General features: G+C 39.4%; 4 protein-coding genes across 14 annotated transcripts in view; 1 reads left to right on the forward strand and 3 right to left on the reverse strand.

Annotated features, from left to right (window-relative positions):
• The window catches only part of cfap221 (cilia and flagella associated protein 221), a 90892-nt gene extending 86028 nt beyond the window's left edge, over positions 1-4864 (reverse strand). For 2 of the 8 annotated variants that reach the window (XM_055008415.1, XM_055008407.1), the window contains exons 1-3: positions 1609-4767; positions 1376-1475; positions 269-455 (exon numbers count right to left, since the gene is read on the reverse strand). In XM_055008415.1, coding sequence (XP_054864390.1) covers positions 269-398 — 130 coding nt within the window. In that variant the 5' untranslated portion in view covers positions 399-455; positions 1376-1475; positions 1609-4767. Of the gene's footprint in view, positions 1-268; positions 508-754; positions 903-922; positions 1046-1375; positions 1476-1608 lie in introns of those variants that run through there. The other 6 variants (XM_055008413.1, XM_055008408.1, XM_055008410.1 and 3 more) reach the window with 6 other exon arrangements.
• LOC129348308 (vasoactive intestinal polypeptide receptor) lies at positions 1353-9365 on the forward strand. Its single transcript, XM_055008423.1, has 13 exons — positions 1353-1529; positions 1624-1723; positions 2111-2224; positions 2652-2758; positions 3898-4007; positions 4182-4314; positions 4762-4915; positions 4997-5057; positions 5148-5217; positions 5859-5950; positions 7504-7642; positions 7740-7781; positions 7871-9365. The coding sequence occupies exons 1-13, from the start codon at positions 1461-1463 to the stop codon at positions 8054-8056; spliced, it is 1377 nt and encodes a 458-aa protein (XP_054864398.1). The 5' UTR covers positions 1353-1460; the 3' UTR covers positions 8057-9365.
• An 85-nt stretch (positions 9366-9450) lies between these two features.
• LOC129348309 (acyl-CoA-binding protein-like) lies at positions 9451-11864 on the reverse strand. Its single transcript, XM_055008425.1, has 4 exons — positions 11706-11864; positions 11318-11435; positions 10314-10376; positions 9451-10074 (listed from the first exon to the last, which is right to left on the reverse strand). Exons 1-4 carry the CDS (start codon positions 11709-11711, stop codon positions 9998-10000), a joined length of 264 nt encoding a protein of 87 aa, XP_054864400.1. The 5' UTR covers positions 11712-11864; the 3' UTR covers positions 9451-9997.
• Positions 11865-12130: 266 nt separating this feature from the next.
• Positions 12131-23885, reverse strand: steap3 (STEAP family member 3, metalloreductase). Of its 4 annotated transcripts, none has more exons than XM_055008420.1 (6): positions 23811-23885; positions 22768-23000; positions 21008-21274; positions 20370-20897; positions 18269-18433; positions 12131-15243 (listed from the first exon to the last, which is right to left on the reverse strand). In XM_055008420.1, exons 2-6 carry the CDS (start codon positions 22993-22995, stop codon positions 14956-14958), a joined length of 1476 nt encoding a protein of 491 aa, XP_054864395.1. In that variant the 5' UTR covers positions 22996-23000; positions 23811-23885; the 3' UTR covers positions 12131-14955. The 4 variants fall into 4 exon arrangements, with proteins under 4 accessions (XP_054864395.1, XP_054864396.1, XP_054864397.1 ...); XM_055008421.1 differs by having other exon boundaries at positions 23807-23862; XM_055008422.1 differs by lacking the exon at positions 23811-23885 and adding an exon at positions 23640-23751.
• Between the last annotated feature and the right edge of the window lie 1775 nt (positions 23886-25660).

A 25660-nucleotide genomic window follows, 5' to 3' on the forward strand; every position in this document is an offset into this window, starting at 1 on the left:
AAAAATGAAATGTTAAATTCAGACTTATTCACAACTGAAAAGAAGTTTGTTATGCACATATATATAATATAAAACATACATATCGACTATTTTGAGCCCAAACTAAGCAGCAACTGATAAGGGAGAGGATGTACCACAACTAAAGAAACTGGAGATTGGGTGCCAAATTGAATGCTACTGTAAGGTTAAATACTTGGCATCTCTGCTGTGAGAAATCAGCGCTAATGGAGCCTATCGGAAGGTTTCAGAGGTCATGGTTAATATGTACTTGACTCCAGTAGATGATTGGGGATGCTGGCTCTGCTCCTGCTCTCCTCCACCAGCTGGCTTAGAGGCAGAGGTGTCCCCCTCCTGAGGGGCTCTGAGAGGGTCTGTGGACCAGACAGGGCCACCTCCATCCTGGCGAAAAGGTCAGCTCCGGCTCCTCATGAGAGAAATGACAGAAGGCTGGAGGACTGTCAAGGAGACAACGATGTGATGGGAGATATTATGATGGTAAACCCATGACTGTAAAATTAGCACACAACAGGAGAGACATGAAAGGACAGCGGGTATATTTAAATATGAGAAAATTAGAGTTATTTAAGTCAATTAAGTATTTGTTGAAGTAAAGTTCCACAAAATATACCCTCGAGGAATGAGTTAAACCCCCTACATGGCGTTGACGAACCTATAAGCAGCGTTAGCAAAGAGGCTAATATTAGCAAGTAACACAGGTGCAGCCGTTAGCTTAATTAAACTCCCGTTAACTCACATAAAAGCTGCTTAGGACGGTTTTTGTCGACGTCTAAAGAAAAAATAAACTTGCAAAAACGCAGCTTCAGGACATACTAATGTCACAGACTAATTGCTGCTTTTAGTTGTTTAGATAAAACAGCCACATTCCGGATGTTTTCGTACCGGAGGCATTTAGTTTACACACCTTTCTGCCGTTGTTGGACCCCACCGTCAAACAGTGTCGTTACCAGGGCGACACCAGTGCTCTGAAGAGGCGGGACAACGGCGTAGGGGTGAATGTGATTGGTTGACTGCATTTTCTATTAAACTGCGTCAAGCAAATCAAAATGAGATCAAAAGCTGGCTATTAAAGTTTCAAAATAAAATCTAAGCAACATCAAGTGACGTTTTCTGCTTGTTAGCTCTTTGAACATTTACTTTTCAGTTAAAATGTATAGCGTAAATTCAAATTCCGCTTTGCAATAGGTATGCTCGTAAATATACTCACTGGAGCCATGCATTTGCCTGTGTCGATAAAGTAAGATTTTATTTTGAAAGGACGCGTCGACATTATGGACGTTAACTTGACTAAAGCGCCCATCAAGATTATCATGCAGCGTATTGTGTACGATTATCTGTCCATGTTTGATTTTCAGACCTCATATTTCTGCTGCCTGGCAGGATGATGCTTTTCATTCCAGTAAGATATGCAGCTTGAGGTTTGGACATAGGCACTGATCCTGATGACAAAAGGGAACCTGTTTGACAAAATGAAAAAAGTTGGACTTATTGGGGTGTTGTTATTACCCCAGGTGAGCAAAAAGACGGACGCTTTAAAAACAAAAACAAATAAAAAAAAAAAACACAAAAACTTAAAATACCAATTAATACCTCCATGTCTTGCAGGCAAGGTCGTCATCGGGTTGTCATCCTCATGTGAATCTCGTGGAAGAGGAAGAAAAGTGCATGAAAGATCTGCAACTTTTAATTTCACACAAAGCAACAGGTAAGTTCATACAGTTTTCTACATTGCGTAATTCCTTCCTATTGTTGTACATATTTTTAACAGTAAATTGCTGGCGATTTCTTAAATGAAATAAAACTTTGAATTAAGCTTTTTTTGTTGTTTAATTTACAGAAATTTTCTGCAATGTTTTAGTGACATCTAGTGGTCAAATAACGCAATGCACACTGAAATCCACAGGCCAAAATACAGAAGGCACCGAAGATACTGAAGATATTTAAGAAGATTAATCCAGATACGGTGGCATTGCAGTATTTGTTTTGCAACTAAATCATCACGTTGTTTCTTTTTGACTTTTTATACCTTCTCCCTATTATTTGCATCGAATCCAAGCAAACAAAAATTCTCATATCTGTTCTGTCTATTAAGATAACAATATGAGTGTTCACTGCAAGGGAATGTGGGACCACCTGAACTGCTGGCCACCAGCTTTTCTCGGGGAAACAGTTTCTCAACCATGTCCAGATTTTTTTGATTCAGAAGGTAAATTACAAACAATGACACACATTTAGAGCCACCAATTGTCTGAACTACTCTGTACCACATTGCAATGGTTAGATATTTGCCCGAAAACTAATTTGTTTTCACAGATTGATACAACTTGTCCCTCTCAGGCTTTCTATCCAAACACTGAGCCATAAAACATTTGTGTACACAGAGACTCCGGGTAACACATTATAGTGTTCAGTATTTGAGTGGAGATGAGGGTGATAGAATAAAATATATATTTGAAGAGCCAGAGGTTTATCAGAGAGGGAAATGAATGCTGCTGCAGCTCTTTTACTGCCTGATATGTCCATATTCCATATTCAGAATGACATTATATTTCAGATTATACTGTATGTGCTTTTCTAGTTGGCATATTTTCCACACTCAGAGACAGAGCTGTGACTTTATGGCTCTCTTTCAGGTAAAGTCCAACGTAACTGTACCATTGATGGCTGGACAGGTCTGCTGGTCCCACATGCAGATGCGTGTGGCTACACTTTCAATGAGACACTCCAGTTTCTTGGAGAGGTTTGCACTTTCTGCTTTTTGAATTATTCAGGTATATTTGTTTATATCAAATAATGTAGGGTCAAACCTTAATTTCTAAATGAGTCAACTCAATTTGTAATATTTCTAATATCGTGGCATCGTGGCTTAATGTCTAAATTAGTCTGATAAAACTGTTTTATGTAAAATATTGCATGGCTTTCTTTGAATTTGTAAACTTAATCATATGTCTCTACTGGAAAGCACTTTGGGTCAACATCTGTTGTTTTAAATGTACTGTACAGCAATGATCACTTGGCTTTACTTTCCAGTGTACATATAGTACATGTTGTTGATCCATTATTTAATTATGAGGCATAGATACACTCAGATGTGCACTAACCAAATGCTATTTGAGCTAACTGCAGTCTAAGCCTGAGTTTAACAACCAGAGAAAGACGCCTGCTAAAAGTTAGATGAGAACACTGATTGTGTCTGAGCACTTATATATATGCTATGAAGCCTCAGATAAAAGCCTGTTAGCTTAGCAAAAGATAAGATTCATTTTCAATCTGTGAACATCTCTATTCTGCTCCGTGTTAAATGAACAGTTGTTCCAGTCACTCTCACATTTTATCTGTAAGCTAAATATGAAGCTAGTGCCAGCTGCCTGTTTGGTTAGCTTAGCATACAGGCTATAAGCTAGAGGAAAGAGCTAAGTAAAAGTCAAAACTGCAAGTTGAGAAGTGACATGCTGGAACAATATCTTGGATGGTGCAATTATCCAGGAAGACCAATAGGTGTAACCATAGACATGCAGATAAGTGGATTTTTTTTCACCTTTAGAAGTAGCCAGATGAGCTTACACTATATATGCTAAACTAACTGTCTCCTGGCTATGTCTACATATTTATCCCACAGACATGAAAGCTTTGTTCATGTAAACTGGCAACTAAACTCTTAAAACAGGCAACATTTATGAGATAAATTTGATATCTGGCTTTAATTAGACCTTTGTCTCTGGCCTATGGACCACCTCAAGCTAAATAATTAACACTGAACTCAGTTTGAGTTAGACCCGGTATGGACTACAAGATGTGGATGATTCATTGTCTCACATATACTGCCAAATCCTGCTGTTTTGGAAAGTAATGGAACACTGTCCGCTTTCCCTTGTTCAGTCCTCAGGCTCCCATTTGTATTTCTCCTTCGTGAAGACCATGTACACAGCTGGATACACGCTCTCCCTCATCTCTCTTACCATCGCTATCGCCATATTCTGTCTGTTTAGGTGAGAAACATTTTTCTCCTCTCCCCCTGCCCCTCCTCTAATCACAGATAACTGTGTGAAATCCTGCACCGGTCTTCCCTTTCACCTTTTTCGCATACCTTTGACTGAATCACTGAATCTGCCCTTTAAAGCTGTGGGTTATACAATAACTTGTGAATGTTAATATTTCTTCAGGAAGCTGCACTGCACCAGGAACTACATCCACATCCAGCTCTTTATCTCCTTCATCCTGAGAGCCATTTTCATCTTCGTCAGAGACGCTCAGCTATTTAATAATGAAGAGCTCTATCACTGTGACTCCTATCCGGTATGGATGGACAGCTGTTGACTATCCTCCTGATGCTCTACATTTGCTCTATAAAAGGAGTCAGTGGGTGTAAAGAGATCATAGTTTCACCTGTTAAACACAAGCTACAACCTCTGGGGAAAAATTAAGACATCATGGAAATACTAAAAACTGCAGTTCCCCAAATGGCCACTTGAGGCTCACTCTAAAAGAGTCAGTCCTCACAGATGCCCATGTTAAAATGGAAAACTTTACAGCAGAAATAGAAATGTTTACATTGTGGCACAAAAAACTTTTTAGCCTCTCATGTCAACTTTTGAAATAGTGCAAAAATCTGTTTCAGTTAGATGACTATTTCATGCAGCAAAACTGTTTTTCCACAAGGTGGTGCTGTTTAACTTTTTTTTTCATAGCTTAAACACCAATACTTACCCAACTTATCTTCTCTCCTGTCACTATGTGTTGCAGGTGGCTTGTAAGGTCGTGCTGATGTTTTCCAACTATTCCATCCTTGCGAATTACAGCTGGCTGCTGGCGGAGGGTCACTTTCTCTTCACCCTGGTGAGCCGCTCCTTCTTCTCCCTGAAGAAACATCTCGCCTGGTACATCGTCCTGAGCTGGGGTAGGAAGAACGACAGGCATCTCAGTTTAATAATGTCTGTGCGCCTTTCTAGATTTAACCAAGATGTATTTCACCACACAGGTTTACCACTGATTGTTATAGTCTCCTGGGGGTGCGCCAAGTATTTTTATGAAGATGAAGGGTAAGGGGTTAAAATATGTTTTGTACAAATTATTTGCAGCTTTTAGATTATCATACAGAATGACTTTACAATTACATTTCCTTGACACAGCTGTTGGGAAACCAGGAGACACGAATGGATTTGGTGGATACTTCGAGTTCCAGTCCTTCTAACTATACTTGTAAAACATTTTGTTTCCTCTTGTACTTGTATTTCGTTGGTTTTTTTAAAAGCTTTAATTTTAAAAAAAAAAAAAAAATGTTTTAAATTTTAGGAAAGGCACCGATTCACCTTCTTGCCAAGAGTTAGACAAGAAGATTGGCACCACACTCGATGTCTGACTGCTGAATATGAAGCTACAGCCAGCAGCTAATTAACTTGGGTTAGCACAAGGACTGAAAACAGGAAAGCAGCTGACCTCGTTTGGTTCAAAAGTTTTTAGGAAAATCACCGACCAGTGTCTTTAAAACTTGGACCAGGCTATTTCTTGGTAAGGCTTTGGGAAGTCACTCCATCCAGCCAAGAAGTAGTCTGGGATATGACTAACACTCATTTTATACTTTCTTGGATAAATTGAACTAACAAACCACAACATATATTGCGATTAAGCATTAGAAGCTGCCATAATCCCATTTCCAGTTTTAATGCTAAGCTAAGCTAATTGGCTGCTTGTGCTGAGCTTCGTACTCAGCAAGCATGCATGACAGTGGTATAAGTCTTTACATTTAACTGTTGGCAAGAAAACACATAAGTCTACTTTCTAAAAATGTGAACTATGTACATTTAAAATTTGAGTGATAAAAGCTGTTTTAATCTTTTCAGATGAATCTCATCTTTTTCTTGGGTATTTTGAGGATATTGGTGAGCAAACTCAGAATGCCAGACGCACAGAGGAATGAATTCAGCCAGTTTAAGTGAGTAGTGCTCACAGTGTGTCATCGTTGCACAGTCATATTATATACCAGATATGTAAACTTGACGCCAGCTGTGGTATATCCACTCACCGGCCACTTTATTAGGTACACCTGTTCAATTAGTTGTTAACACAAATAGCGACTCAGGCAATCACATGGCTGCAACTCAATGCATTTAGGTATGTAGAAGCGGTCAAGACAACTTGCTGAAGTTCAAACCGAGCATCAGAATGGGGAAGAAAGGTGCCAGGTGGGCTGGTCTGAGTATTTCAGAAACTGCTCATCTACTGGGATTTTCACGCACAACCATCTCTAGGGTTGACAGAGAATGGTTGAAAAGAAGAAAATATCCAGTGAGTGACAGTTTTTTGGACCAAAATGCCTTGTTGATATGAAAGGTCAGACAAGAACGGGCAGACTGGTTGGAGATGATACTGTAACTCAAATGACCACTCATCTAAACCAAGCAGCAGAAGACCACACCGGGTGACACTCCTGTCAGCTAAGAACAGGAAACTGAGGCTACAATTCACACATGCTCACCAAAATTGGACAATAGAAGATTGGAAAAACATTGTGTGGTTTGATGGATCTCCATTTCAGCTCCGACATTCAAATGTAGGGTCAGAATTTGGCGTAAACATGAAAGCGTGGATCCATCCTGCCTTGTATCAATGGTTCAGGCTGCTGGTGGTGTAATAGTGTGGAGGATATTTTCTTGGCACACTTTGGGCCCCTTAGTACCAATTGAGCATTGTTTAAACACCACAGCCTACCTGAGTATTGCTGCTAACCATGTCCATCTCTTTATGACCACAGTGGACCATCTTCTGATGGCTACTTCCAGCAGGATAATGTTCCATCTCACAAAGCTCAAATCATCTCAAACTGGTTTCTTCAACATGACAATGACTTCGCTGTGCTCCAGTAGCCTCCACAGTCACCAGATCTCAATCCAATAGAACCTTTCCACCCTGTGGTGGAATAGGAGACTAGCATCATGGATGTGCAGCCAACAAATCTGCAGCAGCATGTCTATTGACATTCTATCATGTCAATATGGACCGAAGTCTCTGAGGAATGTTTCTAACACCTTGTTGAAAGTATGCCACAAAAAATTAAGGCAGTTCTGAAGGCAAAAGGGATCCAACCTTTTAATAGCAAAGTGTACCTAATATAGTGGTCAGTGAGTGCATACTTAAAGTAAATACACTGTGTATTTGGGGAAAGTATTTTGCATTGCTAAGGGAATAAAATTGTTCCTATTTGCAGAAGCGCACACACAAACAGGTTAGTTTTACAGGGCAGAAGCAAATACAAGGACACTGCAGATAAATGCCTATTCAACAGCAACCCACTATTTGAAGCCAGATGTTAAGTTTCCATAACAACCATTCAAGCATTCTTGTAGAGATTAAGATAGGAGTTTGAAGTCTTTGGTTTGTTCTTGCAAATTAGCTTAAGAAGTTACATCACAGTCACATACAAGCGCAAGAGATGGGAAAATTCTTTTTACTGTTATTGAAGAAAATGCTTTGTTTTTCTTGCCTCAGGAGGCTCATCAAATCCACATTTTTCCTGGTGGCTCTGTTCGGCCTGCATTACATCCTGTTTGTTTTCTTACCTGTGGAGGTCAGCAGCTCTGTGTTTAAGATATGGAACGTTGCAGAGCTGGCTCTGTCTTCCACACAGGTAAATTAGCTGTATGTCTAGGAGACACAACCTCTGATTAGCTCAAGATAAAACAAAAACAACTTCACTGTTTGACTTTTCTCCTCACTCCTCTAAGGGTTTTGTGGTTGCCGTCCTCTATTGCTTCATGAATGGAGAGGTAGGTGAGCTTATTAGATTAAATGAAATTAAAGGTGACTTCCTGAAGTGTGTCCCAAATTGAGGATCTATGGTGTGTTACTTTTTCAGGTGCAGCATGAGATTCAGAGGCGGTGGAAGAGGTGGAGGCTGACTCGGCCGCTCCCCAGTCGGCGGCGGCAGCATCACGGCTCCATCAGCCACAGCGGGTCTCCTCACACTCAGGTCTCCCTGTTGCCATGCTCTCCAGGCAGCCCGACGACCGGCGGACCCCCTGTGGACACTGTGGAGATGTGATTCTAGCTGAGATTGGCTCAATACAAAACAGACCCTGGCTTATTGCTGGCAGCCAACTGGTCCTCATCTGCAACTTGAGTGTTTAATGCAGGGAGACTATCATTTGATTTGCTTGTAGTAATTCAATAATTCAGTCTATTTTCAGAATTTAATTAACCCTCGTGTCGTCCTGCGGGTCAAAATTGACTTGTATTAAAGTTTAAAAATGTGGGAAAAAAATATATTTTCACAGTGAAACTTCTGATGTCCATATTTTCAACATTTTTGGGAAATATTTGAACATTTTTTGGTGGAAAAAAAGAAATGTCAAAAATGTTTCTTAAGAACATTCACCAAAAAATCAACCAAAATCCAGCGAATTTCGCTGGATTTTGGTTGATTTTTTTTTGTGAATGTTCTTAAGGAAAATATTAGAAGTTTTACTGATATATATGTAATCACTTGAGATATTTTTAGGATTTTTTTGGAAGATTTTTCCTAATTTTTTAAAAAATATTTACAAGAATTTTCTTGCCAAATTTGGGGGATTTTTTTAAAAATAAAACTTTTAAGGGAAACTTTTAACGAATTATTGGAGTTTTCTTCCTGAAGGTTTTGCAAATTTTCAGAAATTTGGGGAATTTTTCTTCTGAATTTTTGGATTTTTTTCAGACAAGGAAACAATATTTTTGGTGTCCATAAATGAGGACAACAGGAGGGTTAAATGGCACTGCAGCTATTTACTATTTAGTAGCGCTTCACTGCAGCTAGAGGGTTTACAAAATGAAGACAAGAAGGAAACGTCGGAATTGTGGTCAAGCTATCTTGACTTTGTGTAATTAGAATGGCTAAAGCTCTAAAACACTAGATCTTACATTTCACATCATGCAATCTGACAGTTACTTTTCATGAATGTTGATATATGTCTTTCTGATGTAATGCCCCAAATTCATATATTGTCTGTTAAAATATTCTTTAAAAACTTTAACACTCTAATATTCTCAGCGACAACAAGGAAACTGATCGCCATGTGTAAAATTGCTAAAACAAACACAGTAAACTCTATTTAGGATAAGCGAAACATCCCCAATATCTTGACGGCAGCAGTATAAAAGTATTATTCACTGTTGTAAATTTTCCTGTTGAGGGAATTTGGGTCAATTTCTCATAAACTTTTATATAATACAACTTCTTTTAGCAACTAGATAAGTTGCCCTCTGCTGGATGTTAGAAAGAATGCAGGCACTTCTTCTTTGGCTTCATTTTTCCCACCACGATGCCTCATCCAACTTTTATGTAAAGTCCAAGAATAAACATCTGTGGGACTGAAGACTTTTATTTTTTAGATAAAAGGTGTTGAACTTCTGGGACATTTTACTTTAGAAGTTTCTTAGAGGACGACAGAAGCAGAAATGTGAGGGGAAAAGAACAAGACTTTATTTGTGATCATCAGTCTTGTATACAGATGATGGCAAAGTAACTGCATTTAAGGGAATAGTTTAGAATTGTAGGAAACACATGTATTTGCTGTCTTGGTGAGAAAGAAATAAATTGATGGCACCCTGATATCTGTATGCTAAAATGAAGCGAGCAGTAATGGGGACCTGGTTGCACCAACAGGGCTTTCATGTTAAACCAGCTACTCTGGCTTCCACAAAAGGTAGGCAGAGGCAGTTTCCTCAAGTTCTAATGCTAAGATGAGCTAAATGCTTGCTGGATTTAGTTGTACAACAATCAGACACACCTACAAACAGGCTTTGAGCAAGAAAGCTCGACAATGTATTTCACAAAAAGGTGACCTATTCCTTTAAATGGTGGAAATTCAAATTAGCTTTCCCCTCTAGCATGTATACTTACTCAGTTGTAATGTACCAAACACTGCAGCAACATGTCAAATAAGTTCTACTTTTTTTTCTACTTTGAAGCTTCAAGTGAGAAGCAAACGGGAGAAAAACTACAAACTCATTGGTTTCCATATTTGGCCTTTAGCTGCTCTACCAACTGAACATAAGCTGCCATTGCTTCATCTTTGGTCAGACCTGTTGGTTGAGAAACAAAAACAAACAAAGCAGTTAGTTTTTGCAGGAACAATGTGACCTAGCCAAGATTAAGTTTGTAATGTTGGTAATGCAAACTGTAAGCTGTTTTAAATTTAGTTTTGTTGAAGAATAATCTTCCCCAATACTTAATTTTTAAATACAGTGGCTTTACAGAGTGTTATTCTTAGTTGATTTGTTTAGCTTTATTTCATTTTCTCTAAAGGGACCATCATTCTGACCTTGGTTTGCTTTCCAAGCATCCCATTTTGCTTTTCCTGTAAAGTCCAATATCCCTGGACGTTCTGTGGACATAAAAACAACCATCAATAACTGGGTTTTACACATCCTTAGTATTGGTGTGTGTTCTTAAACAAACTGTCGGGCCAGATATCAACATTTCCAAAAACACTCCACAACAAGTGGAAGTTTCCAACAGAAAATCGAAAGTAAAAATTACAGATGTGAAATGTGACGAATGAATGTATTTCATGCAGAAAGAGTCCCCCTATGAATGTTTGATCATGGTTATAGCTCCTGATGAGGTCATGTCATCTCTACATTCTCTAGGCAACTGAGTTCCCTGAATTCCAGGGGTTACATTTTACAATTAAACACATACATATGATGAGTATTTTTAAGGCATGCGCCAGTATTTTTAGACTACAATAACCCTGACAACTACACGGTATACGATTGTAATTTTATTTATAATGCATTAATCTGTAAGCAGCAGTGCTGTTGGTCATGTTGGAGCTAATGTAACTTTTTTTCTCTCTCTAATGTTAATCTTTAAAATAACAAAAGTTGTAAAATATATGTCGAAATGTAAAATGAGATTCTGCTTTTATGTTTACCTAACTGTTTTTACTGGTTTCAAGTGTAAAACTCTTTCCCCAAGTTTGATTTCTGCTCATGTAATCATGAATATGTAATATTAGTAAGAAATGCTAAAAAATTGACATTAAGTGTGTCAGGAGCTTTACATTCCTCATTTGTAATATGAATATTAAACAAATTGTCAGTAAAATATGTTTCTCCCATTTTTGCTCATAAGAATGCCAAGAAACAACCCCTATATAAACTTATCAGTCTGGGCATCGGTCATAAAATGACGCCCAACTTGTTGGACATCATTTGTTCCCAACCCCACCCTCCTCTACATCTCCTTTCTCAGAAGAACTAAGATAACTCTTTACAAAACAGACATTTTCAGCGTTCTCACATTTTCAGAAAAGTTACTCACCTATGTTAACATCACCAACTATGGCTTGTTTATATAAACCATATAGTTGGGTGATTTCTGTCTGATCTGGTCTTTTAGGTAGTACCTTCACCTCCTCCACAGCCTTCTGAAAGGAATCCTGCAGAATGAGACAAAATAAGTCTTTGAATAATCTCCCCTTGTCCTACTTTTGTATATGTTCTTGTTCTGTAATCAGGAACAAGCTCCAACAGATCTCATTGCATCTAACACAAATATGGACACATGTAGAAAGATTCCAGCTCTTCGACAACCTTACTACTAATGTGACTCTGGGTGAGTTAAAATACCTGAGAGATCATTTACTGATACCACAAATCTTTAGAATAAAATTACAAGTAAGTTTAAATTGTAAAGTGATCGTACTTACAGTCATGACTGCAGCGAGAAGCAGACACACCTTGTTACTGCTGTTGTAAATCAGTGCTTGTCCAACTGGTCCTACAATGACACACTGTCAGTAGGGAGGGTTGCTGATGAAGATAGAGTGGGAGGTAGTTCAAGTCAGTGCTGTCAGGAAAAATTGCAGAAAATGACGAAGATGACGTCCTCGGTTTTATCTTTCTCAAATGTGAATCTGTGGAAAAGGAAATTAGTCTCTCAAATGTATTAACATATATTATACTTAGTGTGACAAGTACTCCACAATTATCAAACTTTTATTTTGAAATGCACCTCTTGCCTAATAGTTCATGACTCAGTGACTTGACTGTCAAGGAGCCACATGAAAATGATCTCTTGCTACTTTTTCCGAAGTACCTACCCGATGATATACTGCAGAAAGACACCACAAGATGGCAGCATCCACATATTTAATGATGTGATGGTTTCACTGCTGTTGCACATTCAGGCTTTCCTTACTGTTTTAATGGTGGACACGAGCCATTAAAAAATAAAGATATACACTCACCGGTCACTTTATTAGGTACACCTATTCAATTGCTTGTAAACACAAATAGCTAATCAGCTGCAACTCAATGCATTTAGGCATGCACACGTGGTCAAAAATGATTATTTTTTTCAGAGGAGAATGGGCAGAAGATGATACTGTAACTCAAATAATAACTCATTACAACCAGAGAATGTTGAACACCATCTTTGAACGTGTGAAACCTTGCATTGTTTAAACACCACAGTCTACCTGAGTATTGTTGCTAACCATGTCCATCCCTTTATGACCACAGTGACCATCTTCTGACAGCTACTTCCAGCAGGATAATGCACCAGGTCACAAAGCTCAAATCATCTCAAACCGGTTACTTGACCATAACAATGAGTTCACTGTAATCCAATGGCCTCCAAAGTCACCAGATCTCAATCCAATAGAACCTTTGGGATGTGGTGGAACGGGAGATTGACATTAAGGACGTGCAGCCAACAGATCTACAGCAAATGCGTGATGCTATCATGTCAATATCAATTTTTTACTAGCAAGGTGTACCTAATACAGTGGCTGGTGAGTGTATTTTAGTTGAGATCTTCCTCCATTTCATGAAATTAACCAAATCTCCACAACCTAATGAGTCGCACTACTGCAAATATTAAAAACAGAATACATTTTGGGAAAAAAAAAACATACTTTATTCCAACTACTAGAAATTTCCATTTGAAATTTTTATGTTGGTGCCATTATGATCATAGACACTCACTTCAATGTCAGTACACTAATATAAGAATATTTTAAGCTAGACTCAAAAAACATACTCATCACATAACAGAAAACCACCTTTGGCAAGAACATAAAAATGACAAAAGGACACATTAAACATGGAAATGTTGAAATCACAAGACAGACCGACTGTCAATCATGTTCAGAGTGGAAACAGTTGAGAATGATGCAACAGCACAGAGATTTTTAAAGTCAAAAAGAATATTGATTGATGTATCAGCAGGTTGGAGTTGTACAACACTAACAAGAATAGTTAGCAATGTATTAAAAAAAAAGCCACATGTGCACAGTTACCTGCAGAAATGCGTCGGAGTTCAGGTTTCCAGTTGACACATTATGAACAACATATGAGTGAGGGAACGTACTAAACTTCTAAGTAGAAAGTGGTGATCAGATAACAGTCATTTCTGTATTGGCTTAGAGACGGTCTCTAGCGAAAGTCAAGTTTATTTAACATGTCCATGAGGTGTTTTTTATGTCGAAGACATATCATGAGTGAAATAAGCATCAACAGTCTCAAAAATTTGAGAAAAGAATTTCACGTGGAACAAACCTAAAGAACCAACCAGGTTGAGGTTTTCTGTAACATTATTCTTCTGCTCCTAGTTTAAACACATAAGGCTGGATTACCTCAATATTACAACTTCATCATGTGCAGTGCAGAGTAGTTTTAAAGCTTGAAAAGCATCATGGGTGAGCTCAAAGCAACATTGTAGAGTTACATCCGAGCCATTTTAAGCAAGGAAGGAATTGTTTTCATTAAAAAAAAAAAAAAAAAAACACTCCTAATACGTAACTGTGATACATAGTGAAGAATTTTTAATCATTTAATCAAAAATAGAGAATGATTTTGGATCTGGAAATCAGGGGGATTTTAGTTTCTCTTTTTTGTTTGTTTCTCATCTTGCCAATATGAAATAGATCATCTAAAAACAAAAGACCAAAGGATGGCTGTATTTTATGCCGTATTTCTGAAAGAGGAAGTATCTTTTTGCAAGTAAAAACCTAATTGCCTTATGTGGAAAACAAGAGTGTATTGTCAACTTAGCACTGGGCAGCTCTTAAATTTACCTTACTATTTGGTGAAACGAGGCATTTATCATACCCTTGTCAATTTCTAACTCATGTGTACTGGTGGAACATATAGTGAATACACTCTGTTAGTGTATTCAGTGTTTAAATAACTCCCTATTGTTTAATTATTAATGAGTAGGGGGTCAGGTCAAGAGGAGGATCCACAGAAAATAACAACGCTGGGAAGAGTCTTGCATTTCAAAACTATCTCCCCATCCCAGAATTTTCCTCCAGTGCCTAACAGTTTAAATCAACATTAAAGCACATTACATTGTCAAAGTATTGCATATTTACTTCACAATTAAATAACGTGGAACGATGTCTGTTTGTTCTCAGCATGTGGATAAACAAAATGAACATCTGCACAATCTTCAAGTGCAAGTAAATGACACAAGAAAACAATCAAAAGAGGAATGAACAAAGTAAATGGAAAGCCAGGACTGCTACTGATGATCTGAGTGAAGAAAACTCACTTATGAAACGATATAAATTGAGATATAAAGTGTTTAGCAGGTTAAATAAAGGTGTGCCAGTTGCCATATGGCATTGAATTAATCCAAAAGCTAATACTGTTCTTCATTCTTGGACTGATGCTTCAAATATAGTAACAGAAAACAATAAATTAAAGTCATTACTGACGTTGCATAGTGCAATAAGGTTGGTGACCTACCTCTACCGGTATACGTCTGAACAACTTCCAGATGATTTGTTGAGATGCAACTCTGAAATCTCTCACAAAAACTAAAAGAGACGAGCCTTTAATACATTCCAACAGCGTATAAATCTTTTATCTTCTATGTGCTTTGTATTCATGAGCGCACACTAAAAAGACTTCCGATTTTAACACCCTTTTATCTGAATTTTCACACTGTGTTTCTCACACATTGCTGACATCCTCCAGCCCGTTTCGGCAGTCGTCGTCTGGCAGGATGAAGCGAATGTGTCGACTCTTCTCCCAACCGCGGCGGATTTGTCGGAGGCGCGAGGCCACACAGGGCACGAAAAGGGCCAGGCGGCCCAGCAGAACCATGAGGGGAAGAATCAGGACCAGGACGAAAGTGGGAGGCAGGTAGAAGTGATACCGTGCCGGATCAAAAGCACGATCCCAGCTGAAGAGGAGTGTGTGGACGGTGGCCATGAACAAGGCACAGTAACCTAGTGTGGACTGTAAAATAGAAATAAGTCTGATGAATGCCTTTAAACTCATTTGGATCAGATGTTTGTAGCGCTGGCCATCACTCCTATTGGTTCACAGTAAAATGCTGCAGGACATTGTTGATTAAAACACCAGTAATGTGGCATTCAAATCATCCTGCCCTCTAAATACATATGGCCCACATTGTTATTAAAAAAAAGAAAGCGAGAGAGAGAGACCCAGCCAGTCCACTACATTAGCTCACTGTGTTGGAGGCCACTGCAGACCCTGAGGAAACACACTGACCTACCACTAGTGACCTGACTGAACACCACCAGTGTATGTGTGAGCGCCATATACCTCACCTTCAGGGTCCACTAATTACAAAAAACTTCCCATGGCTGACTCTGGTGGGGGCCAGGGGTTAAAAATAGCTTCATTTTTCCTTGTGCACAGACTAGCTGGGCTGACTGGACCATAAGTATTTCCACTTGACGAGAGCGATGATTTTTTATCACAGTGAAATTACTAAGGTGGGGTAAAGCAGCAATTTTAAAATTGCTATCATTGCGCACAAGAAAAATAAAACAATAATAACTGCATTACCAAGGTGGGAAGTATAAGAACCAATTATCAGCACAAGTGTATGTGTTACATCTGAAAGGTTAGTCAATTTCAAATAGGGATGTCCCAATCAAGAATTTACCCCCCAATATGAATCATTTAATATTTAGTGTCTGCTTATAATCAGTCTCAATTCAGTAACAAAAAAGACAGTTAAATAACTATCTAGATAATGCACACTTGAAATGTTGTAGATTAACTGTTGCTTACTGTTAATTATTGTAGCAACCACAGGAAGCTGGTAGTAGCATACTGGCAAGCAGAGATAATTGTGGTGGTTAAGTTAGTAAAGAGGCACCATGACAAAGTTTTCTGTGATGCCTAATGACCTACAGCCAGCGCACATGTTGAAAATGGAACAAAACTACATTAAAATGGGAATATGTAATATCTGTAATAATCTCCTGCTGAAAGTAGTCCCCAACAAATATACTATTTACTCCTGTTATGTTTTATCTTTGTTTCCAGCTGCGGTTTGGTTAGGTTTAGGCATTAAAATTACTTGGACAAGTTAGAGAAAAGACCCTCTTCTGTGTAAAAATACACCCCTTTGCTACATTAACCATGTTGCAAAGCTCCATTTTGTAGGTTTCAAGGTAGAAAAGTCAACTGGAGACTGTGCACAACCACAAGAGGTCGCCGACATAATGTATGCTTCTTGGGGATCACAATGAATAATGATGACATTTCTGGCCTGCTAGTGTCAGGAAATTATTAGCTTGTTTGAGAAAATGTCACATGATTTTTTAGAGATTTACATCCTCAGCAGAAACAAATGAGCTTGGGGCTGAACTGTGTGTCTTGTTGCGGTCATTTTTTGTGAGGTTTGTTGACAACAGTATACATTCATTGAGCAATCAGCCTTATTGAATATGTCTGTGAACCACGATGACTACAAGTCTGAGGTTAGAGCATAACTTAATCTGCTGCCATTTCTGGACTTTGCGAAACATTCCTAGCTGTTGGTTCAGTAGAATTTTGCATTTACATATTAAAAGTCTCATGTGGCACAGAAAGTTAATACATTACACAGTGAGTTTATCAAAGCATAAACAACACTGTTTATGTTCATCCCTGAATTGTAATCTCTGCTGCGTTTTACACTAAAATGATCATTACCATATAATGCGGCCAAATAGCAACGAATTCACATGGAAGCATTGGAGCTTTTCATTATGCTAACTTATGCTTCCTCGCGTCGTCTCTCCTCCTGTGACCCGGACTTCATTTCCCCTTTGCCATCATGGAGGAGCTTCCAATTATTTAAATGCACCTCGGGGACAGGAGGAGAAAGGAGGCATCCGAAGGAGCTTAGAGCAACAAACATGACACACTGTCTTATAAGGGAGAGATGCCAATGAGGGAAGCAAGACGACAACTTGGTATGACTACTGCAGCAGTCTGCAGTAGTTTAAACAACCAACAACTGCAACACTGCTATTTATGTATATGTACATTTGAAAAAAAATATGGATTAAGAATAACTTTTAAAAAGTTTGTTAACTTAATGTGCTATGATTCTGTAAATATGAGGAACAGAGTGTAAAATCTGACTAAAGCAATTATTTCTATTCATAATGTAGACTCACTTGTACAACAGCTCTGCCATAAATTCGAATTTTACAAAGCTTCTACATCTTCAGCTGTTGTTAAGGTGGTCAGAAAGGTGATAATTAAGTTTATTATTGAGGTCAAAGTGGGTGGTGACAAGGTACTGACTGCATTATATTGAAAGTTGTATGTTAATGGAGTAACAAAGCAGCAATAAAATATTTTATGTCACTTATCATCCTGCAGTTCCTGACTGAGTCAGATAACTTGGATATTTCAAAATGCTAACAAAAAGGCAAAAAGTTCAAGCAAAATGTGCGTGTAAAATGGTTAATGCTGTGCCTTTAGCAGGTCTAAAGCAGAGCCTCAGTGTGTAACTGCTGAATTGCGAATCAGACTTTTGCGAAAACGCACACAATGACACACAAGTACATCTCTCTCTACATGAAAGCACATGACGAACACAGCACACATGAACACACTGTCCTACAGCTACGGGCAGCAAGTTGCCTTTCATCACACCGGCTGCTGGCACGTGACTAATCTGACGGCCACCGGATTATGTAAAGATGAAAGAGGAAAGGCAGCGCAGGCAGACTGCAAGTCCTGGAAAAACTGGAGGCCATGATGAGGAAGAGGGGGGAGTTAAGGAGCAGAGGACAAAATGTGTGTCTGTGTACTGAGTCAAAACACTCCTGATGGCTTTGTCACAGCACAAGTTGAACTGCAAATCTGGGGCAGCTGCAGGAGTGCAAACACTTGGAGTCACAGTGTTTATATGTGTGACTGTAAGACCTCCACTATGCAGCATGAGAGACACAGTGTGCATCTGTCTGCACATCAGTCTGCCTGTTTCTGTATTCCATATGTGTGACTGTACCTGTATGAAGCTGAACTCCCTCCAGTTGATAGTATTGGCCACCGAGGGCAGCGAGGTGACGGCCAGCAGAGAGAGCAGCCCGAGAGCCATGATGCCTGCAGACAGATACAGCTCCATCCTCCACACGGCGTCGTCATCCCACGAGACCTCGTTGCCATCCTTCACCTGGATAACACGCGACACCACACAAGACTGAATGTAGGAGAGCAGCCCTGTAGTCTCAAATAAGACACTCATCACTATAAATATTGATATATGTCCGTGGCAGATGGAGTGTAGATGACAATCAGATTTCTTTATAAATTAGGCCAACAGCTTTTGGCTGGAGCTCAAACATGCTGATGAAAGCACAACTGCACCCTGATATTATCCATGTTGACACATAATTAGTTACGCTGTCATACTACCACTATGATTTGATTCAAAGATTTTTGGGTTACAGCCACCTTATCACTATGAATGTATTCAACGAGAGTGTGTAAACAGCGATGCGCTTTGTTCCCAGGAACAGTCAACAAGTCCACACTCTACGGAGAAAAAGAGTTTTTGTGTTTGCTGCTCCTTCTGTAAATTCAAACAACTGCTGCACGAGTATATTCACTCTGTTCTGGCTACTCGTATTTGAGAGACATCAGAAGATAGTTTTGTTCAGACTGGTTGTTTTATGGAGTTATTTGTGTCATTCCTATTGTTGTATTACACTTTTAATTCTAGATATTAGAGTTGCAGTTCTGATTCCACATTTCTGGAATATTTTTTTATTTTTTTTTATCCATCTGATGTTCTTTGATTGTAACACACTATTATTGCTCCCCATCATATTAACTATTTCAGCACAGAATGCCCAGATTCATGCAGTCAGGTTCATAAGTATTTCAACAGTAGCACAGTTTTAACAAAATACAATACATAATAGAACTAAAAGGAAGTAATCAGGATGTGTTGCAAGAGCTGACTTTCCGCTTTAATTCACAGGAGTTTAACAAAATAAATGCACTAACTGTTGATGAATTACAAACACTTGTTTGCTCAGTCTCTCTAATTTTTTTTTACAAAAAGTAATTGAACAATTGACGGATAAGTTGTGTGATGGCCAGATGTGGGCTGTTTTATAATTATTTCATGACAAATTAAGGCGACAAAGGCCTGAAGTTGATTCCAAGTGTTGAATTTGCATTTGGAAGCTGTTCATGGGAACTACAAAAATAAGGCCTAAAGAGGCGACGATACAAACGAAGAGTGTCATCATTAGGCTGAAAATATATAACCCACCTATCAGAGATATGAAATCGTTTAAGAGTGGCCAAAGCAACAATTGGGTACATTCTTAAAAAGACGGAATGCACAGAAATGTGTATTGACGATGTGAGAGCTGATTTAAGCAATCTGAGTTGCTTTACTTTCTGCTCAGATTCAGAAAAACTGATAGGACAGTGCTTCACAGTGTAGACAGATAATGACCTTAAACACACTGTGAAAGCAACCAAAGAGCTCCTTAGGGCAAAGAAATGTAAGGTTTTTAAATAACTCAGTCAGTCACCCGACTTGGACCCAGCTGAGCTGCTTTCCACTTATGGACGACAGAACTAAGGACAGAAACACCCACAAATAAGAAACAACTGAAGGTGGCAGCAGTAAAGGTCTGGAAAAGCAGCTCCAGGGAAGAAACACGGCATTTGGTGACGTCTATGGACTCCAGACTTCAGGCAGACACTGAGTGCCAAAGGACTTGCATCCAAGTATTAAAAATAATCTTTGTTTTTTTTATTAATTAGGGTAGTTTGTCCAATTACTTTGAAGGCTATGAAAGTGGAAACACTATGTAACAAACACCTACAATTTCTTAATATTTTATGCAATATCTTCACTAACCCCAATGAATTAAAGCTGAAAGTCTACACTTAAATCATATTATTACCAATCCAATCTTGTGCTACTGTCCAAATACTTATGAACGCGACTGTATAGTTTTAAATCAATGATAAAATACAGGTAACTGCTGCTGCAAGTGCAACAGTAACAATGTCTATAAGACAATGATCCACCTGATAGATTACTGTTAGACTACTGCACAGACATCCCTCTATTTTTTTCATCTAACCTGTTTAAATACCACGTCGATCAGCTTGTAGTGAGCAGATTTCCTCATCGGAAGACACAGACTGTAAATGGCGTGTAGAACGGCACACAGGAAGCTGCACAGCCCAAACTGCTTCCTCCTGGTGAGCCACTGGTCCAACCAGTTGGGGAAGCGCTTGTACTTGGTGCCCCACCACAGCTGGAGGAAGGCGGCGCACAAACCAGGCAGGTAGACCAGCGCCAACATCACCAAGGCCACAGAGGGAAGAGTGACGTTCACAGTCTCAATGGGCATTTTGTAGAAAGCGCTCTTCCCTGCCGTGACGAAGGGCTGCAAGACGTCATGGAGGAAGTTATACAGGTAGAAGAAGATGAACAAAGACAGTGTGCAGAGGACAGGGATGCGCCAGGAGGGGAACAGATAGAGGGGGAGGTTTTCAATCTCCACAGCAGAGGAGAGGAGACCCATATCGATGGGGATGAAGCCCATCCTGTGACAGAGCTGCATCACTGAGCTCTTTGCCTTTTGACTGTCACTACACAGGAAAACCTGGAGAAATGAAATGACAAAAAAAATGTAAGACTTCAGAGACTTGCACTCCTTTCTGATCACATAACCTCTTCAAAATGTAAACTATCAGCTCTGCTGACGTATCCTACCTGCCTGCTTCCATCCCGAGGTCCAACCTGGAGCGCCCAGGCTGATATTGTGTTAAACCCTTTGACGACAAAACTCTCTGGGAAAAGGTCGGCCAGCTGTTCAGCAATGGAAGGTCCTTCTCGGTTGATCTGCAAACCATTGCTAACATCCACCAGAATCTTTCCAGCCAGTGCTGGCTTCAGCTCCACCAGTGTGGAGTAGTGCTCAGGAAACACAGCAACAAAGACCAGGTCGGCCTGGTTTGCTGCCTCCATCTGGGAGGTCACCTGGAACAAAACGAACAAAATAGTTAGATCATATATAGACATTATAATCACAGTATTTTACACTTTTTACACATGTCTTCAAATTGGCTTCATGAGGTGCAATCAGAAAGTTTGTATGCATGTACAGAGTGCCACTGTTACTTTTTCTAAAGTGCTACAGCCACACAAAGTAGGCACACTAAACCTAGAAATCAGCAACATATATAGAAGACCTCACAGCCGAGATCCAATACAATACACAATTATTACAGTTTTAAATAATGTCACATTCTAAGTATAATTAGACTGGAGCCCAGCTGAAAAGAGCAAAAGGATGGAGAGTGTCTGGGTCAGCCACATCATGGGCTGCAGGACCCAGAGCTTTACTAAGAGACCAACTAACCTAACAAACAAAAAACACAAAAACTCAACTGCCAGACCTCTATCTTCAAAAAGTAGCAAAGTAACTAACAGAAAAACAAAAAGGGGAACAAAGGCTGCAAAGAGCTCCTTTTAAACTAGTCACAAGTCAGGAGACGATGTGACACAGTGCTATCAACAGCAGGACTTGGTTGTAACTTGTGGTCCACAAACTGGAGCAGAGAAGGAAATATCAGCTTATATTCAGGTGCGCTCAATAGTCCGGAAATTACGGTACTTCAATATTCATGTGATGTGTGCACTGAGAATTACACCGCAGGGTCAGACTGTCAAGGCAGAGTTCTCCTGTCACATTATACAGTGAAAATATTCAGCGCCAACAACCTGAACTTTAAAGTGATGAAGCGCTCTGATCTGCCTGGTTGCACTAGTTTATTGGCCACAAAAACACAACCACTGCCCCTCATTGTCCATACTTACTAGATTTGGCTCCCTGTGACTTCTACTCTGATAGGAGCGGCAGCCAAATTTAAATCAGGTTTATCAGGTTGAACTTTTGGATCTCACCTTGTACTGCTAAGTACGCGCCTATATGCCCAGTTGAAAAAAGTAATTGAACAAAGTGCTGTGCAACATAGTAATAGAACCAAACTAGCCGATACCTGTGTTTCCAGTCTTTACGCTCGGCTAAGCTAACTGGCTTCATGTTTGGCTGAAATAACGTGGAGAGTTTAAGAAAGCAATTGTGCTATATTTCAATACATTTAGATTTAAATGACAACACAAGCACTGGCATACCGTTTATCTTTCAGTGTCTTCTTCATATACGCTGATGCACAAGAATCCTTTCCACAAAAATACACAAAATGTAGCTGACCAGCAGATATGACAACATAATAAGGCATTGTGATGACTGATTCATTAACTGCTTTATGCTGTTCCCATACAACAGCTGACTCTCATCTGAGCTGACTAAGATTATCTGCGTACGTATTCAGGTTAACAACAACAGATATTATCCCCGGTGGGGAAAGTCAAGGGAATGTATAATTATGACCAGAAGGAGAGAAACAAAAACACCAATTACATGGCGAGTGTGAATGTGAGTGTCAGTGCCGCTGTATTTGTGTCACCTCGGCCTCCTCGGGGAAGAGAGCCACGGAGCGTTTGGGGATTCGACTCCCCACCACCACTTGGTAGCCGGAGGCCACCAGCCTTCTGGCCAGTGAGCGGGAGAAGTCGCCTGTACCCAGGATGCCAATCACCGGAGCGCCGGGTTCAGACACGGAGGCTTCGAGGTGTCTGGAGCCTCCCCCTCCACCTCTCCCTCGAATTAAAGGCCGTGACATCTCATCGGGCATAATGCCTGTAGAGAGAGAGGACTGGGTTTGCATCCATATTGCCTCCACTTGTTATTAAAGTATACAGTCACAGAATAAAAAGGAGAATCAAGAGAAGGATGGGAATTCATCTGGAATGAACCCTAAAATACATGTAATTATTAATAATCATGTATAATATATACTATTCAAACAATAATAGCTTTCTATCTGCTAATTTTCAGAACAGAGAAGTCCTATTATCTGTCTCAAATGACATGCCCCAGATCCAAACTGTGCACTGTCTAAGCAATCCAATAATAGCATAAATGGATGTTATGCAGCCTAAATATACTAACAGCTCATTTCATAGCTACTTCTAGCAAAGCCCCATAATATTAACTTCACCAGTCTGTCATTCATGCAAAGCTTCATGATACTCCGTTCAGTTCTACTCACTACATGTGGTGCTTTTATTAGCAGTGAAAATAGACCAAATATAAACTATACTGCTTCTATTCTCATCCACTTATGAGCCGAATATACCAGAAAACCGCGACTATTCAGAAACTGCCACAGTTAACGGTGTGTCGTTTGCTAAAGCTGACCGGAGAGCGATAAAACCTTAAATTTCCATAAAAACATATAAGAGTTCTGCTACAAACAGGACAGCGAGTTGAAGCCACCTTGCTTTTCGTCCTTGGCTGAACTCGTGGAAACTTTACCTCGGAACAAAGTTACTCTCCATAACACATAAGACGACACTGGCTAACGCAGACCTACATTTTGATAAAAACAATAGCTTATGCTACACAACGCGGCTTCTATTTGTATTTACAGCGACGTTTTTTACCTACTTCCACCACTTTATTCGCTCCGCTCCTCCGCGCGCTGTAAACTGGAGCGTTTCTTCCTGATAAGATGACGCAGCGGTTGAAGCCACGCCCCCACGTGTGTGGACGAGATAAAAGAGAGCAGAGAGCCACGCAGATGTAAAAAAACAAAACAAAACAAAACAAAACAAAAAAAAAAAAAAAAAAAACCACCAGTGTGGTTCACAAATGTATCTGGAAACTACATCAAGAAGGAACAGGAAGATATAAGACAGAAACGACAATACTTGAAAAAAGCAGAATTAATTCTACAACCCATTTAATGTAAGGAATTAAAAAAAAAGCAAAAGTGGTTTAAGGTGATGTGGCTTCTCTGGTGCTTTTTTTAAACTGGACTCCACTGGGTCAACACCTAAAGCATGTCCATCTTTTCAATCTCCCACATGAAACAGCCGTACATCACAAAAAATCAAAGTGGATACAAACAGAAAATGCCCTCCAACCATGGAGGGATTACATAAAGGCCAGATCAGGATCAGGCCCAGGGGCCCAAAGAGTCGAGAGTCCTCACGTAAAGCTACTGTTTGAAGTGACTTTTAAAAATGTTTTTGTCACGCAAACCACTGCAAAGAGCCGCAATCACTGCCTCTGAAATAAGCAATGACTTGGAGCTTAATTTAAGCTGAGATGACCCACAGACTGTACTGTAACACTCAAAGCTATGCATAATTAACTATATTTAAGCCTTAGGCAAGGCAAGGCAAGGCCAGTTTATTTGTATAGCACCCTTTATGTCCAAGACAATTCAAAGTGCTTTACATAAAATATTAAGAGCATTACAGTGAGGTGCACATAGTTAAACAATACGGTGCAGATTTTGTGCATAGGCGCATGAGAAAAGAAATATTTTTAACCTGGATTTAAAAGTGTGTACATTTGGTGAAAGTTTAATCTCCACTGGCAGTTTGTTCTACTTGTTTGCAGCGTAACAGCTAAAGTCCCACCCAGTTTTCCTGCCTGTGCAACAGGATGTTGTGATCTACAGTATCAAACGCAGCACTCAGATCCAGCAGAACCAGGAGTGATACTTGACCAGAATCAGTATTCAACCTAATGTCATTTAACACTTTGACTGGTGCCGTCTCAGTGGTGTGAAGTGGTCTGAAGCCTGACTGAAATTTGTCAAGATTTCCACTTTCATTCAAAAAGTAGTTAAGCTGGTTAATAAATATAACTTTTTCAATAATCTTGGATATGAAAGAAAGGTTAGAGACAGGTCTATAGTTGCTCATCATGGAGGCATCCTTAATACAATTTAAAGGGATATATTATATAAAAATTCACCCTCACACAGTTGTTATTATAGGAAAATTATCCATCAGCTTTTTTGCACCAGGCTGTAAATATGTTTATTTATGCTGTAAAATTGGGCATTTTACCACTGGGTTCTCACTTTTGGAGCCAGCCTCTAGGGGCCATTTGAGGACCTGCAGCTATTTTGCACTTCAACATTAGCTTCTTTTTTCAGCCTTGCCCATTGCTTTTTGAAAAAATGACAAGATGAAACATGACTCAAACCAAACATAAAAAGACTGAGTCAAAAAAAACTACAAAAAGAACCAGATCTACTCACAGGTACCTAAAAGAGACTCAAAATGACTCAAAGCAAACACAACAAACAAGTGCAAAGACCGAATGAGAGAATGAGTCAAAATGACTACAACACGACCCAAAATCACACAAACTATAAGGTCATTCATAATAGCTCTAAGGACATTTATAGCAAGTATAAAGTGACTCAAAGTGAGTCAAAATATGTACATACAGACTCAGACTGACTCATACTGATTAAAAAAACCATACAAACATGCTAC

This window comes from Amphiprion ocellaris, chromosome 24 (assembly GCF_022539595.1).
Source record: "Amphiprion ocellaris isolate individual 3 ecotype Okinawa chromosome 24, ASM2253959v1, whole genome shotgun sequence".
Lineage (NCBI taxonomy): Eukaryota > Metazoa > Chordata > Actinopteri > Pomacentridae > Amphiprion > Amphiprion ocellaris.